Genomic DNA, 17,296 nt, shown 5'->3' on the forward strand with positions numbered 1-17,296 from the left:
AGTCTTTCAGCGCTAACCCAGCCTATAAATAGTCCCCATTCCAAGAATTGGATTAACTGTCCTTAACTCAGACTTCTGTGTATTAGTGCAGAGGGAGGCAAAGAAGGAGGAAAAAAACAGTCTCCTCCCTCTTTGGCACCCTAATGGCAGATCTCACCGCTTGAGACAAGAAATGATGGTCTGCAGGAAAAGGTTACTTTGCTTTTCATTAGAGCCTATAATTGAAATATGTGCTTAAATATACTTTGCTCCCACATAAACCCAGTGTAATCACATTCCCTCAACTCTAACTCATCATTGCCAACCAGGGTCAGATCACCAGCTTCCCACAAACTTCAAAAGGTCTCCGTCAACCTCAGCTTGAAGTTGCTAAAGCCATTTCCCTACAAATTCTCCGGTGGCACTGCCACGCTTAAATTGGGGATTCCCAGGTGCTGAGAAAAGAACTGGCACAACTGGCTTAGAGAAAAATGGACGAGGCACAACAAGGTCCAGCGACTGCGGCCAATACAGTGATGCCTTTGGAGAATATGTGAAGATCAGAGCAAGCAGAGTCACTATATCTGTAAATCTCCCCCCTTCCCAACTTGTTTTGAAAGCCAGTATGAAAAATCAAAATGACTATATGGTCACTTTAGGACCCTTATTGTCCTTTTTGCTCTTGCAACGTTATGCAAAGTGCTGAAGCTTCTCCTTGCACAATTTTCATGCAGCCAAATAAGTTGCAACCATCTATCTCCTCCATTTTCTTTCCAGTTTCCAACTTTCCCTGAATAAATGCATGAAGCAAACCTTGCTCTGTGGTTTGATTGCAAAAAAAATCAAAAATCTGAGTTTAGGCTTATCTCAGATAACACAAGGAATACGGTGCACTGAGAGGACAGAAGTAATTATTTTATGAATTCAGACAGCAACATATTTATAAATTCAGATTTCCTTTCAACAATATTTTGCCATGTATATTTAAAAGGCGCTGTTTTAGGGTCTCTACCAAAAAATCTTAAAAAGCAGACATTATGGCTATACATGTGGACTTTGCCATGCGAGCATCCCAGCATAACTACAGTATTATCAGGTCCCTGCCCTCAAAATATACAGATTTTTAACTGCACAACTCAAAGCAGCTGCTACTGGTACAGGAAGTTAATCATGTGGACCTCGATCTGGATATGCAGCAAGTCTTACACAGAGGTACCTGGCTGACTGCACACCACTGAGCTCCTACCTTGCTGGCCTGGGGAAAATTTAGTAACTTTCTCACTTGTCTATTTTGTTCCTTTCACGCTACAGTTCTGGGCAGGTTAAAAAAAAAAAAAAAAAAAAAAGAAGTGTGAAAGTACAACAGGAGTGGCTAATCTTCTGTACTTCAGAGATGACGAGCAAGAAAGAAAAATCTTAAAAAATGCAAAACTGCACTTCAACCTGGATTTTGGCTCCGACCAGAGTGAGAAAAGACCGCTACCTCTCCCATGGAGTGGCTTTTAAGCATTCCAAGCACAAACGCCCAGTACGCTGCCTGGAAAGAAAGCCCAAGCATTCGATTTATCCTTTAATTTGAGGCTTTGTCATTTGACTAGGGGGAGGTAATCAGGACAAGGCTCTGGACCACGTTGCTCAAAACATGACAACAGACACCAAAAATCCAAGCTGACTGTACGAAGCAATTAAAGTAGTGTTTACTATTCCATGACAGTTAACATGTTGGACTGACCTTTCATTTATGGTTTGGTACTTAACATTAAGCTGCAAAATTACTCATGCTTTGCATTTAGTACTGGCATCAAAACTAACAGCATTAGATAGCTATTCCCACTGCGAGACACACATTCCCTCCGTCCAGCTGTGGATGTACTTTTATATGCATTGTATTTCATCTTCAAATCACTTCCATAGGTTATACTCATCCATTAACATTACCATCAGAAATTATTGGTAACATTGCTTTGAAATGTAAAAAGCGTACGCAAAACATCCAAGGTAATACAGCTGGTGAAATTACATCCCTTCCTTACATGCTGGCAGAAATGAAAAGAGAAGGCTGTTATGCCCAAAGGTCCCCACAGCAGATCCCAGCCAGATGGCAGAAGAGAATTACAGAAGTTACAGAAGAAAACTTACTTTGTTCATTCTCCTTCTAGCTACTTATAGTAGTCGTTTTATAAAGAGAGGGGCAACACGCGTTGCAAGAGAGCCTGGCAGCCCGGTGTTTGGATTACTCTCTCAAAAACGTGCACCTTTCCATGCAACATCCCCTGGCTGAATTTGAGCAGGAAGGACCTAGATTTTCCACTCCCAGGGTAGAGCACTCGCGGAGAGGCTATCGACGAAAGGGAGAGGCACCACCTGTGTTTATGATGTAAAGCAACTCGGCCAGGGTGTTTTGGACGGAGCTTAGTACTATGACTCTGTCATAACTGCGTCCATCCTTGACTGTGGAAAGTAATTCCTCTGGTGAGACAGTGGACATGCACAGGACTATGCATTTTGGCACCAGTTAGACTTTTGCATAGCAGGTTGCCCCATTGGCTCCCACAACACAACTGTGGGTCTTCCCATTTGCCCCCCATGCGCGCTCTCTCTCTCTCTCTCCCTCCAATTTTTACATATACTGTAGCTTTGGGATGTCTGTGGGCATGCACCCAACCTATTGATGGGCCTCTCTCCCCACCCTTTCTTCAGTTCTGCCTTGAGGTATTTTCATTGCATATGTCTAAATCTCTATTTCTTTTACATCCTCTTGAGATGTACAGGCATTGTACATGGCCACCCAGTGGCCTAACTTCCAGCAATATACTGTCAATACATATCCAGACCAGAACATGAATAAATACAAATATCATAATATGATGTTTCCTGTAATAAGTGGTTTTCCTTATTCACAGGGACTATTTATATCTAAATCTCTATTTTCTGTATTGCAGCTAAACGTACCTTATTTTTCTGCAGCTCAAATATCCCTATTACAGATTCAAAAGAGCAACTTTTCAAAAGCAGCTCAGTACGCTAATTACGTCAGAATCACTGCTGATTTGATCTGGCCTGCTTCTTTTTTGCTATTTCTAGACAGGTGTTTTGTGCAGCCAACAGGCCAGCTCAATGGTCAAAATTATTACAAGACTGCTGATAGAAGGCAGTTCAGTGTATTTTAAAAATCAGTATCATTTCTTAAAAAAGAAAAAAAGAAACCTATCAAACAAGGTTGTGATTGTATTTAATGCACATTTTGCTTTTAACAGCAATTTGCAATTTAAACAGCATAGACCTTACAATGCTTAATTAGTGAAGAGGTTATAGTGCTTATAAAGTTGTATCTAAAATATACCTTATTCATTCTCAATTGAACAATATTTTGAAGACAGTCTAGTAGTTACACATTTTACAGTAGCAGCATGTTCACACCACTATATTTAAGGCTGCGTCATTCTCATCGTGAACCTTTTTCAGCGTTTGAACATACCAGCCATAAAAATACAATGCAGTTTGAAAAAATATGGCATCCAAGATCTCAGTCTTGTATGAACTTTAGTCAAATAAGAATAAAAAAGTAAAATGTATATAATAAAGGACTCCACCCAAATGTATTTTGGATGATTGCTGCCTTTGCACAAACTGCTCAAAATTTCAAAAATGAAATCTACAAGACACCAGTTGACAGTACAGTCTAATCAGGTTTAGATGAATGTGAGTGCACAAGCGTTGTAAAGTGGGTGCCACGTATGCACAATAACCACTTCTCACATACTGCACATTTTAACATACACAAGATTTGCTCTATGTAAATACATAGACAGGCAGGTAAAAGCGGTTCTGCCGCCAAGTGAATAATAAAAACTACGCATCTCCAGTTGTATACCTATTGGTCACGATGAAATCAAATGTTTCCCAAGTCAGCACAGTGGCTACAGAGGAACCACATTAATCCCTACAGTTAGGATAAGAAACATCGACATCTAAATGTTTTTTGCCATTCATGCCTTGATAACGCAAGCGGGCCTCATCACGCTGCTGAACAAGCTGAAACCATTTGCCCAAGTAAAGAACGCAGATCAGGCCAAATACTGTCAGGAAAGGGACCCAACGTCTTCTCAAGTGCAATGCCAGAACTCGCATATGGAATCTCACCCTAAGCTCATGCCCTGATGGTTTGTTGGTTTCATTAATAAAACCCTTCATTGCCATGTGGTTTGACTAAAAAAACCAAAAACCCTCTAGCCACAGAACTATTTAAACATGCTCTACCTCAGTTTAAAGCAAAGCACATCTATAAGTGCTTTCTTGAAGTAATACCAAATGAAAACGTGCCTGAAGTGCTGAATTGTCATGGAACTGTAAAAAGCCAATGAAATTTTGTGGAGCTGCAGAACAAAGTTCTTTATACATCATATGCTTATTTATTACTTTTAAACTCCTCCACCCAAAAGATCTGTGATTATCATTTTTGTTACATGCTTTTGGAAGCACTCCATTGCATACTTCTCAGACTTACAGATAAGCACATAAGACTGAAAAAGAGTTGCCTGTTTCAAGCTTCATGTACAATACATACACATATTTGTTAATAAAAACTTATCTAAACATCTATTTGCTCTTTGGACCAACTCCAGTCTCCCTAGGTGACTGTAACATGTCTTGTCTTATAAACCCTTCATGGAAGATTTAAGAAAATAATAATTCAAGACAAAAGAAGAATACATTAAAACATCAGCACAGAGACAGAAGGGGGAAGATGGAGACAATTCCACCCCAAATTCACTGCTGGCACAGGTTGGCAGATTCTTCAAGTCTGCTTCTTGCCTTCTTGCCCCAGGTCTTTTGTCTTATGATCTTAAAAGGGAGCTGCAAAGCCAACAGAGGAAATTCCACGTATCGAAACATGGGTCAAACTCTAAAATCCTTGTTCTTAGGAAGGGAACTGATTAGTGCACAGCCTATTTCAGCTCTGCGCTGAGTTCCTATCAGGCTTCCTGTGCACAGGCACCTGTAAAATAGGGATAACAGTATTTATCTACTGCAGAAAGTTGCCATGAGAAATGCCCTGAAGAGTGCCTGGACCACAGCCACAGCAACAAGAGCTACAATAGTACCTGGACTACCAGCCTCATCTCCTTCTGCCAATCCTTGTGAACAGGACAGGTGTAGACAATAACTTTCAAAATTAACATTGGTAATGGAAAGTTTTATGACACTAAATGGTAGTAGTCACTGGCTTAGTTTAGCAGAATAAAGTTTCATAATAACTCCTGAAGGTTGTTTTTTTCTGTTAAAAGAAGGGACCAACACAAGTTGGCTTAGGGACTGTAGAAGAATGACCTGAACTGTATCCCATTATGCAATACAGCAAGCAGTTTCAGAATCTGTCCACATATGATGATGGTCCACATAAATCAATATCCAAGCTGTGTATACCGGGTATACTGGGGGGAAAAAAATAGCAAAGAACTTCCAGCCCCAGCAAAGTTTCCATTCCTGCGTTCTGTGATACGTGAGACTGGGGCACACAACACAGACAAAAGAAATGGTATGGTAATAACCCATACAATCCATATTAAGTGTCCTCACCTATGACATGATCAAAAAGAATGATACAGCATGTTAATAGGCAGAAACCAATTACTTACTGCATCCGGGCTCACTGTAATTCATGAATTTAATAAAGATATTACTAGCTATCATCAAGTAAATAAAGGTCTTCATTCCCAAATTTGAATTCCCTGTCTTTAACTGAACTATTAAGAACAAATTCTTCAAATTTTTCAAGATAAAGTGAAGCAGAAGTGTCAGCTACAGAAATGTAGTGCAAAGGTCAGTTTGGCACTGGAACATTACGGACAGACAAGAAGTTATGGTAAACTCAGTTTAGCTTTGGAAAAAAAATCCTATAATCAAACCAATATTGTCAAATGTATTGCATACTAGTGTAACTTCACAGTAATCAAAAATCAAGACACCAAAGTTTCTATAGAAGCAGCAATCACAGATTGCAGTAAAGTATACTATTCAAGGGGAAAAAATTGCATTTTGGCAATTTAATAGTCAAGTGTTCCTTATGCTCTTCCGACAGTCATTTGTCAGATGTTTTCCTGTTTAGAAGGTGCATGTTGTTTTTCCTCAGTCCTCATGAGACTTCTCTGCGATGACTTTGCATTCATACTGAAAAAGAGAAGTTGACAAAAATACTTAATAATGGTAATTTACAGAACTAATGAAAGAGACTGCTATGAAGTGGAATTATCCTCAAAGTAAAATAAAGATAAAATAAAAATAAATAAATAAAAATAAAATAGCTCAGTTTACACTTTGCCCAGATGAGTTTGGTCTCCCTCAGTTCTGTGCACAAAGTGTTGGCTGCAAGTTCTGTCTCCTTGAGCAACAGAAAGAGCAGTACAGACTTAGGGGTTAGCCTGACTTCTCCCCAGACATGGATTTCTTACTTAGCTCCTGGTTTTGAAAGGATTGAAAGTAAACAACTAAGAGCGTACAAACAGAGCAAAGTGACAGGCTGTGATGTCTGTGCTCTGATGAGCACTACTGATGATTCACTGACTAGATCCACAAGCACTGATTACAGACTTCACCTTACTCCACATCCACAAGTCATCTGATTGGTATATACAGGAAGGAATGACATGCAGATTAAAACTTGAACAAGAAGGCAGTCAACTCCCCCTTCCCAACTTACCATTGCCAGTTGCCTGCCAATATTGCCCATAGTTATTCCACCAGCAAAAAATATACATGGCAGCCAGGAACGAACATAAAGGAAATCTGGAGACGTGTATCTGGAAAAGAGCACGTATTCCTGAGCTCAACCTCGTGTAACACATAAAAACAAAATCCTCCAACCACAGGAGACAAATTCATAAATTTAAGTATTGGGACATTTGAATTCAGAAAGTCACATATTATAGAAATTTAAATACTTAAAGTAAATAACAAAGGAGGCTTCCTATTGATTCTAATCACATTTATTAAGCTACAAAAAGCATGTTATGTCGTTGGCTAGGCAGCAATTTACTGAAGTAAATAGCTCCCAGCTGAAAGTCTCACTCTTACAAACACATAAAAACTTTCATCAATAGTCCAATTTATTCTACACACAAAATTAAGTGCTGGCAGCTTTGGAAATCACATTAGATTCTACCCCTTCAACTATTCTGAATTTATGTTACAGTTGCAAGATAATACCATTTAATCTTGAAGAAGTAAATACTTACTGATAAACTCCATTGTAGACCAGAAGCTGTGACACCAATGTAGCCAGGAAAGCAATTCCTATTCCAAGACCAAAGCCACTTCGTGATCTATCAAATGTCCACCAGAGCCCAATTGACAGGGCTGCTAATGTGAGAGACAACTGGATATTGTTGGCAAAGTCCACTTTCTGTGTTGATTGTTAAGGATAAGCTTGGAAATATCAAATATAGGTGCAAAGCAGTTGTCTTCACTCTGTCTATCGTTATTTCAGCATGAGATAGCATGTCCCTCCATAAAAAAAAAAAAAAAAAAAAAGGCACTAGACAATTAATACAGCCATCAGGTATAAGGAAATAAGCCTTATAAGTACTATGAGTGTAACAGGAAACTAAAGACTTAAGATATTACTTCACGTTTACAGAGCCTTAGCACTGTACAAGATCAAAGAGACTATACTCTTATCAAACAGAATATAAGAGTTTTAGACACATAATGCATATTTTGCTGTTCAGAGTAAGGACATTTCATTCTCTCCTGCTCCTTTATTACGCTAAGCATGAAATGTTAAAACTAACGTTGAACTGTTCCAAACGCCAGGGATCTATTGAAATAGCATATTTGTTGAAGTTAAATAACTCTTATTTGACTTCCTATTATTTTTAATTAATGTACCAGTTGACATTCAGCAAAATATTAGTAATTTTAACATTTTCTATAAAATAAAAATGTAAACAATGTTACTGCGAAGTCATGTAAATCAACACTGAAATCAGTTTTATCAGCTCAGTGATAAAACGGTGAAGTCACTCCAGATATCTTTGTCGTGCTTTCATCTTCAAAATGCTACAGGAATCCTAATTCATCCTCACAACTCCTCTCCAAAACATTAAAAAGGAAGCTGTCAAGCATTATAAGCCTGAAAGTAGATTTATGGGATGACAACACAAACACATAGCTTACAGAACAGCTATGGTCCAAGTTGGTGAGCACCACAGGACCAGGCTAATGTATCTTTTACAAGGACAGAGTAAGGCTTGTGAGGGACAGCGAGGAGGACTCCGAACCTTGACAGCTCCAGCTCTTCTGGCCATATCGGATAGGACGGCTTGTAGGAACAAAAATAAAAACCATCAAAAAATATCAAAGTCCAAGCTACCCCAATGGAAATGCAGGCAGCTCTCATTTTTCACTTAACTTGCCCTATTTTTCTTCAGCTGAAAGCAAGGAGATTCAGTAGCACAAAATCAGGAACTTAGCAGTCACCTCATAAATTTCTGCTAGCCATTTTGGAATTGACATTAAAGGCAATGAGACTTCTAGAGATGATAATTTTTTTTTAATCAGTTCATCAGAACTCAGTTTTCACAGACAGACACTGGCTTTGCCTCACAGAGGAGGCCCTACATGACAACACCACCACTGAAGCTCACAGGGGTGCCAGTGAGGTGAGTCAGTCCACTTGAAAAACACTCTGCGAGCCAGTGTACCCCCCCACCCCAGCTGCTTAAGGGGGGGAAGAATGCTAGTTTCGAACACAGTTGTGCAAGGATGTACATGAACATCTACACTATTTAGGAGGAAGGTAATGTACCATAATATACTGACTGACTTCTAATTGTTCTTATCGAATGACCACAGGAAAGGTAACTACTCTCAGCATCAAGGCCTCAGTTTGTAGAACGGGCTAGCAACGCTCACTAGCCTTGTGAAATGCTTTGGGTTGTCCTAGGTAATAGCTGCTCCCAACTTTTCCACATTCTTTGCGAAATGCATGTTTCACTGAGGATTGCAAGACTGGGCTTCAACCTGTAACTACAGCATTAAACAAACACTGACTTTTGAAATGTATTAAAGTACTTTTTTTATAACACATAACATGTAAGCACTTCCCCCTACTTGTTTTAATTATTCAAAGCAAATAAAGACCTAAAGCAAAACAAATACCAATACTGAGACATTTCTAATGAAAAGATTTTTCAGAACCAACCAGTGTGAGACTTATCACCTTCAGTATTGCTACTACCATTTAACACTAACATATATTTTGTATTTTCTTTGCATAAATGCTGCTCATCATATTTTTAACAACAATGCATTAAGACTGACCAGGTAGGCTTTGCTTTACTGGAAACCTATTTGTTATTGACAATTTCATTAGAATATAGGATACAGCACTGGCATGATTTATACCCACAAAGACTGCTACACATCGCATTACACTGGACCACTCTCTCTTAAATTTGTGTGGTTCTCCCAGATGTCTGTCCATGCATGGGTACAATAACCCAATTGCAGCTGTGGAAACATGAAAGAAAAAAATCCCAAAAGTTAAAAGTACTCAAAATCCCAAAAGTTAAAGTACTCACAACGCTTAGCTAGAATGAAGACTGTCTAGACTTTGACAATAACTGTAACTACCACAACAGATATTTTAAGCATAAATCTAACTGTAGAAAACAAACATTGTAACAGAACAGGAGTTTCATATACAATTTAGTTTTTAAAAAGCACTGTAAAATTGTTCAGCAGCATCTTCAATCACAGCAGCAGTGACCTGAAAGAAGTACCAAAACAGAGAGAATCTGAACTAAGGGTGGAGGATCAAAGAGTTCTGAACCATAACAGAATTTGCAGCCTCACAATTTAGCTCAAAAAGAGCAGTAATAGGCGGCAAGTTGGCGCTTCTGAAAATCCCACATCTTAAACATACATGTTAAGATAATTACAAAACAAAAACACCACAATAAGGGTGCAGCGTGATTTATAACGTCAATATGTTGTGTCTTCTGTTGTTGTTAAAAGCAGTTTTCATTTGGATAACGCTCTTCTTTCCCTCACTGCTACTGTGAAGACTCACACAAAAGAGGGTAAGCCAAGACCCCGCAGAAGCTGTTGAATACTCAAAGCAAACAGGACTTTCAACCCCAGGGAAGCATTACGTGCTTTGAACATTTCTTGATAAATGTATTCTACACTATAGTTGCAGCTAAAAAGACTGTTATAAACACAGCAAAGGAATAAACTGTTGCTTAGTGTTAAACTGGTGCTGCAGGAGCAAGGCAGAGACTGACTAATCAGTATGGACTCTAATACTCTCAGGCTGGCATGCTGTTGGGAGATATGTTACGGCAAATGCTCTTTATTCTGCCAGAGAAGAACCTGATCTCCAGGATTTAGGAAAATAAATCACTAGTAAAGCAGGAGGCGGGGGGGGGGGGGGGAGGGGAACTGTTTGAGCAATTTTCTTGCCAAAGGCATTGGGCCAAACTGATGACTAATACCAGTGACAGATGAAAGGTCTTCCCAGAAAGCAGCCCTGATTGCCGCTGACTACAAATACGCAAGATACCTTTATTCTGTTCATAATAACAAACCATGCCTCAGAGAAATGCTCATGCCTGTTGCAAGGAGGCTGCGCAAGCATGAATGGTAAAACAATATGTGAATTATCAACATTCAGCCAGAGACGGTTCTTGTATGTATGTCAGCATAGGCGATAAGGAAGGAAGGGGGGAAAGACTGATAACAGAAAGGAAATAACTCAAACTCCTCAACAGGTGTCACTCCTGCTGGGAAAAGCCAGTTTAATACCTTTAAGTCAGGTGGCGGCGAGTAGCGCAAATACTCAGCACGTGACTGACTACATTTTACAAGCAATATTCACTCTTTCCATCAAAATTATCAGCCCAGCAGAACCAGAAAGACCCAGAAGGCTCTTCTGAGATGGTGACAAAGCCTAACCTTTATGATTTCGCAATACACAGCTGCAGATATAATGTTTTCAAATGTTCTCAAAAAGAGAGCATAAGGTGCAACCTGACCTTACAGTGTAAACAGTGCTGCTGCAGCAAGTTGGGATTCTGTCATTTCAACCCCCAGAGAAATCTTGAAAATGAAATAGCAAGTGGTACCATTAAAATAGCACGTGAGCAAGGTTTTCACAGTATAGCAAGGGTACTACTGGTTCTTAAATCTCTTCTGAAGTATGTTACCCTTCTCACATTGTAAGCTTCATGGACATAACAACAGCTATTCTCCTAGTGATAACTACAGACAGTTACATCCACGTGCTCTTTAGAAAGACCCCAAAACAGTCCTACACAGAACAATACGCAAAAGCTGTTGACTGGCCAAGCTCTGTCACAAACATGACAGTGTTCAAATCAAACCATACAAAAAAAGATCAAACCTTTGACAGATTGTTTCTCAAGACAACCAATTTAAAGCGCAGAGGAATACAGCAAATGCAGGATACAATCAATGAATAGTCCACAATTTCAACAAGACAACAGAAGGAGGACTAAGAGACAACTAACAGGTAAAGTAGGTATGCAACTGTGACCATGCTATGCCAAATGCATTTCCACAGTACAACAAAACTGATAATATTCAAAGAGATATGTGGAGGGTTTCCTTTCAAATCAAGCTGCCCTATGATATCTGCGGTGTAATATTTCAACAAGGTGCCAAAAAGAAAGTAACTAGATGACTTGAAAAAAAAACAGGCTTAAATATTATCATTACCAAGACAGTGATGCCAAACCAAACCTAGTTTATTGACTCAAACTAACACCCAGAAAAGTGATCTTCCACACCTTTTATATACGAAGTTTTTCATAACTACCCTTCGACCCTTTCATCTCCACACCGGGCGTACTTACATGATGGGACTTACCTGATGCTGTGCCACAGCAAGGTGGTACCCACCAAGCTGAGGAGAAGATGCTTGTGATCACATCAGGGGGGAAGAGAGTAACATTTCTCTGGATCTGAAGCAAGTTTAATACTAATGCAAGGAATACGCCAATAAAAAACAGCACTATTCCACGAATTACCAAATTCATGCCATGACTGGTTACTGACGAAATGTATGGACCGCACTTTTTTGGTAAGGCTGGCATTGCATCATTTTCTGCCATGACTTTTTACGTTCTCAGAGACATCCAGCAGGCTGACTGAGGAGGATCCACTTGTAATCAGTATTTTGACTCTCTTCAATTAGGAGATAACCAAACCCTGAAAAATAATAAAACAAGGCTGAAAAAAGTGCAGATGTAAGAAACATTAAATATATTTCTCTTAAATAAATTGCAGATTGGGTTAAAAATTACGGATACTACTTTTCTTCTGAATTTTCAGAAGATACAATTAGTCCTTTAAGAAATAAAAACCTCAGCAGAACCAACCATAGTAGCAGAAATACCTTCAAAGAAAAAATAGCTTTGTCTACCAGGAAACAGAGAAGGAGGAAACACGTGACATAGGATAGCTTGGCATTTGAAACTAGACTGAAAAAGAGAGGAAATAAAACTGATATCAGGTGAAAGAAGGGCTTGCTTCACAATAATGATAAATTTTGTTTTTATCTTCTCCTTAAGGCAACGACAAAAGATTATGTAATTCAGAAGCAAGTAAACACAGCTCTTAGTTTCAAGGCAGCCACAGAGGTTCACAAATCTATCTTCTCCCAGAGAAGCCAGAAAACATTTCTCAACTGGAAGGTTAAATGTGAGAAACACCTTTCAGGGTGGAGTCAGAATTTCAGCAATCCCACAGTGCATCAATTTTTTTCATCTCAGATAAAAGCAAATAATTTTGCAATCCAGAGACACAGTCTCAATGCAGAGAAATGCTTACCAAAGTAACATATTCTGTGAAAACTATCACACGTTACTACAAACTATGATTTGAATCAGGTATAAAAGAATCTGAACGCAAAGGGAAAAAGAAGCTCCACCTATCCACGCACCTGAGAGCTTCGTACGTGAGCAACTCTGCAGGCATTCTATGAATGGCAGAGGTTCCACCCCAACCACTTAAAAAAGAAAATCCTGTCAATCAAAAGTCTTGTTATACATGGATTCAGGGTCACATTCATGTATAACAACAATTTTGATCGACAGCTTAGCCACCTGGAACTTTGCAGAAAAAGCAGACATTGTTTTTAAATTTGAAACTGCCAACTGGTGGTGGCTTTTGTTAACTCTTACTTATGGCCTCACAGAGAAAAGGGGAACCACAATAGGGCATACTTCCCCCTTCTGCTCAGACTCCTGCAGATCTGCAGGAAACTCTCTGAAGGCGTTAACAGCAGTGGGAAAGAAGCAGTACCCATGCAGCATATGCAGAGGAAATGCCAGAAGTGAAGTCAAATACATCCAGGCTAGCTAAGACATTACTGTTAACTCCCCAGAAGACATGATGCCACTCTGTGGCCTCTTCCTTCAATGGTCACTCAGAAATCCCTACAGCTGAGAAAAGTCCAAGAGGCAAAACAAAAGCAAGAATTGTTCCCATCACACACAACTTCCCGCCGGCAGTTTGAGGAGGCAGCGGAGTCCTCCAAAGAACACACGATCTCCTCTATATGGTTGTTTTGGAACATTATTTTTAATTATGAGCACATCTGGAGGGCAACCAAGGTGTCTGGCTTCTTAGCCAACTTCCTGACTCATACTGAACATTGAGATGTCTGCATCTGAGCTGACACTAGGAATGCAACAAATTTCCCTCAAGCAAAAAGGAGGTGCTCCAGCTATTTTTTTCCCTTTCTCCAAAGGGTGTGGTGGTAGAGCTTAAATAATATATTTAGCCTCCAGGAGAGAAAGCATGGAATCACAAATAAATTACAATTTCAGCCGGGAACCTCCCCCGTGCCTTGGGGTTTTACCCACCAGTTGATGACAGGGACACTCAGAACTTACAAAGGAAAGTCTTTTATATACATAGCATCAGAGACTGTACATCATGATCATAAATTAACTTCACAGCAACACTGGACTTAACAGGAGCTTTTAAACCACTAAGTTTAGCCCCCACTGCTTCTACTGGAAGGCTGCTCCAAAATATCACTGACCTAATGGTCAGAAATGATCTTTTAAATTTCCAACTCTTCCAACTTCATCACGTTAACTTCTTTTCTCTCACTAACACCGTCGGAGACAACAGTTATACCAGTTCTTAGCCTTCGTTTTCCTAGCAAAACAAGCTGAGCTCTTGATTTGACTCTCCATTTAGTTCACCGTCCTAATAGCTCTCCGTGCCGAAGTCTGAACACCACTTTTTTTGAGTATGCGTAACCAGAGCTGACATATACAATTCCAGGTTCAGTCCTCGTGACCTTGTACAAGGAAATTCACACTTTTGTATCTCCATTTAAATGGGTTCTTCTGTTGCACCCCAGGATCACATTTGCCTTTTTCACTATCATAGAGTGGTTGCTCACATCCTGTGATCCATTACTACATTTGAGTCTTTCTTCTTTCCTCTTAGAGGACTCCTTGCTCCTTGGTTCCAGCCCCCAACCCTGCACACTGAGTTTTATCCCATCTGTATTATGCCAGTGCTCAATGTGATTCAATTTTTCCATAGGCTATCTCAGTTGCTTTGGCCTTAAGGAGGGTTCCCAGCTTTGTGTGATCAGCAAACATCACGACGGCACTTCTATTTTGTGCACCAAAGTCTTCAATTAAAATATTAAACAAGAGGAGCCCAAGTCCCAATCTTTGAGGAAATCTATTAATAATTTCCCTGCGGCCATTATTTCCCCATTTTAGACCATCTCTTGATATCTCCTCTAAAAAGCCTCTCTTTCTTGTAATTCTTCTAATTACAATAATCTCCAACTTAATTAAGAATTCTCAACTGTCCCACGTGGCACTACAGAAAATGTTTTACTGCCGTAAACACAGACCAGATCTTACGCATCTTCTTCGTCTAGAAATGGTGGTTATCAAATAAAAGTACAAGCTCATTCTGGCATAAACCAGTTTCAGTATATAAAAAATGCATTTATCCAACTTTTCATTATTTAATGTCATTCAGCAAATAAATAAGACACTTAATTGTGAAAATCAGAATATAATAGGACTTTCCTATTCAAGGGAACTGCTTACTGTTTTTATATGACCACTGCAGCTGCAAGTCATTCGAGTCACTGCAGATACCAGCAACAGATTTTTACTACGAGGTAAACAGCCTTACCAGAACAAGGGCACTTTAGTGTTTATACATCCATGAATGCGTTTATAACATGTAATGCCAGATCTTAAATTAGTAGTCTGATGCAGTGGTTTCTGTCCTGGTCTCTTGTCCTAGACATAAGGTTCCTGTTTGTTTTATTACAGTTTTCTGATCTTCCCTGCTGCTTGGCTCCGAGACCTGCTGGTATGTTACAAACAGAAACTGAGGAACACAGCAAGGCAACAGCAGGCCATAACTAACAGAAAGATTCTTAAGATCCTCAAGACTCCTTAGACAACCTGGGCTTAAGATGCCCAGGTAAAGCATACTGCTTGTATATCCAAGGTATTTACTACTGCTTCCTTTAATAAAAATGGAAATTAAGCTTTCCAGAGAAGACATCAGCTCCTTGTTCTGGACTGGGAAGCTAGCGTGCATGCAAACAGAAGATAGGCGCTCTCTCCTTTTAACCCTTATGTCTTATTTTGGGTTTCCGTTTGGACGGGAGCGGTTCATATGTCGAACCAATGTTATTTCTGAGCCCTCATCTCTTGAGAACGAATATTCAGAACTATAACGGCATACAGAAAGCTACAGGTGGGGCGCTTCTACAGAGTCTCACCTCGGCTCTCCCACCTCTGTGACACACTGATTCAGCCCAAGCTTTTCACCACACCCTGGAAGAGTATTATATAGGACCCACAATGCTACCACATGATGCCTGGCATTACCCAGAAAAGTTAACACGTAAATTACCACCCTAGCCGTCTTCAAAACACTTAGTCACTTAACTGTCTTTTAATCAGAAGATCCATCCTGCAAACGCTCCTCTGCGCTCTTTACAGTAAGGAAGAGCCTTCTGCTGGGTGCGACTCGTGAGGTTTAACTTCTTACATGGCACAGACACACCACGAAGGACTCCGTGGAGTAGGGGGCAAAAGGGGGTGGGTGTGGGGTGGGGGGGGGGGGGAGATTTCTTCAAGTCTAACCAAGCAGGAGGGGCCGAGAAGGAGCCCTCCGTCCTCGGCGAGGCCCCCCTAGGGCCCGGCAACGCCAACCCAGCCCACCCGGCGACGCCTCCGCTGCCCCCGGGCGGGCGGCTGACCGCTTCGGCCAGGCCCGAGCGGCCGGAGGGGGCAGAGGCGGCCACGGGGCAGCGGGTGGAGGGGCCCGGTGCCGGCGGCTGCGGCCGCCCCTGGTCCGCGGCGCTTTCTGACGGGGAAAGCGGCCAGCGAGGCGGCGGCAGCGGCGGCGCCGGGGTCAGCCCTGCCCCCCCCCCCGGAGAGGGGCTGCGGGGGGCCGCTCCGCACCCGCCACCGAGCCCCCTTGCTCGCCCGCCCGCCGCCCCGGCAGCCGCCGCCCCTTGACTCACTCGGCCTCCGCCATCTTCTCCCTGCCCGCGCCAGTCCCCGCCTCGCGCAGCCTCCGCAGCGCCCGGCCGGGCCCCGCCGAGCAGGTGACGGGGGCGGCCGCGGGGCCGGCTGCGCGCAAAGCACGGCCTGGCCCCGCGTGCGGATCGCCGCCGGCCCGGTTGGGCCCGGTTGGGCCCGGCCCGGCCGCCGCCCCGGCGCGGGGAGGGGCCCGTGGGCGTGAGGGGGGCAGCGGCCACGGCCCGGCCGCCGCGCCGCCGGGAAGGGCAGCTGGGGGGGGACGCGCCTTCCCCACGGCCCGGTCTTAAAAAGCTGAGGTGTAAAGGAAGGGGATAGAGAAGAAGAGGCCACCACGCTGAATTAAAAACAGTGCCAAGTTCACAGAACACAGAAAAAGAGATTTTTTCCCCCCTCAAGTCTCAAAGGGAGAAGAAGAAGTGAAAATGTAAAATGTGAATGGTGTAAAATCGGTTTTTAAATACACTGGCAATGATGGCTAGCAAATCTCAGCGGCAGGAACAGACGTTTCCTCCTAGAAGTTGACGTTTCCTCCTAGAAGCTGAAACACTAGTTTCTCAGCCCCAGGCCTCAGGCCAGCGCTCTCCTGAGCACCTGCTGCTGCGAAGGCTTTCCCGTGTGCTTAACTCTATTGATCAGGGCAAAGAGGACACAGCTCATTACTCCAGAAACCACATTTTCGTCACTGGTTTGTGGCCTCTTGGGGAGAAGGTGCGATACGAAGCACAAAACAGTTTGCTTTAAACTTTCCT

General features: G+C 41.7%; 1 protein-coding gene across 4 annotated transcripts; it reads right to left on the reverse strand.

Moving 5' to 3' along the window:
* Nucleotides 1-3,194: 3,194 nt before the first annotated feature.
* On the reverse strand, nucleotides 3,195-16,720 carry INSIG2 (insulin induced gene 2). 4 transcript variants are annotated; one of them, XM_068949168.1, is made up of 6 exons: nucleotides 16,529-16,720; nucleotides 11,870-12,210; nucleotides 9,365-9,489; nucleotides 7,215-7,381; nucleotides 6,680-6,779; nucleotides 3,195-6,150 (listed from the first exon to the last, which is right to left on the reverse strand). In XM_068949168.1, the coding sequence occupies exons 2-6, from the start codon at nucleotides 12,111-12,113 to the stop codon at nucleotides 6,109-6,111; spliced, it is 678 nt and encodes a 225-aa protein (XP_068805269.1). In that variant the 5' UTR covers nucleotides 12,114-12,210; nucleotides 16,529-16,720; the 3' UTR covers nucleotides 3,195-6,108. The 4 variants fall into 4 exon arrangements, with proteins under 4 accessions (XP_068805269.1, XP_009675485.1, XP_068805270.1 ...); XM_009677190.2 differs by lacking the exon at nucleotides 16,529-16,720 and adding an exon at nucleotides 15,949-16,277; XM_068949169.1 differs by lacking the exon at nucleotides 16,529-16,720 and adding an exon at nucleotides 15,178-15,833.
* Nucleotides 16,721-17,296: the final 576 nt, after the last annotated feature.

Source organism: Struthio camelus, chromosome 6, assembly GCF_040807025.1.
Source record: "Struthio camelus isolate bStrCam1 chromosome 6, bStrCam1.hap1, whole genome shotgun sequence".
NCBI lineage: Eukaryota > Metazoa > Chordata > Aves > Struthioniformes > Struthionidae > Struthio > Struthio camelus.

Bases quoted from the DNA above. Each gene is read 5' to 3' on its own strand.
- INSIG2 (XM_068949168.1), bottom strand. From the start codon at position 12,113: ATGGCAGAAAATGATGCAATGCCAGCCTTACCAAAAAAGTGCGGTCCA. The intron at 9,490-11,869 runs GTAAGTCCCATC...ATGTTTCCACAG, and splicing joins TTGCTGTGGCACAGCATCAG to CTGCAATTGGGTTATTGTAC. The intron at 6,151-6,679 runs GTAAGTTGGGAA...TCTCTTTTTCAG, and splicing joins TTGGCAGGCAACTGGCAATG to TATGAATGCAAAGTCATCGC.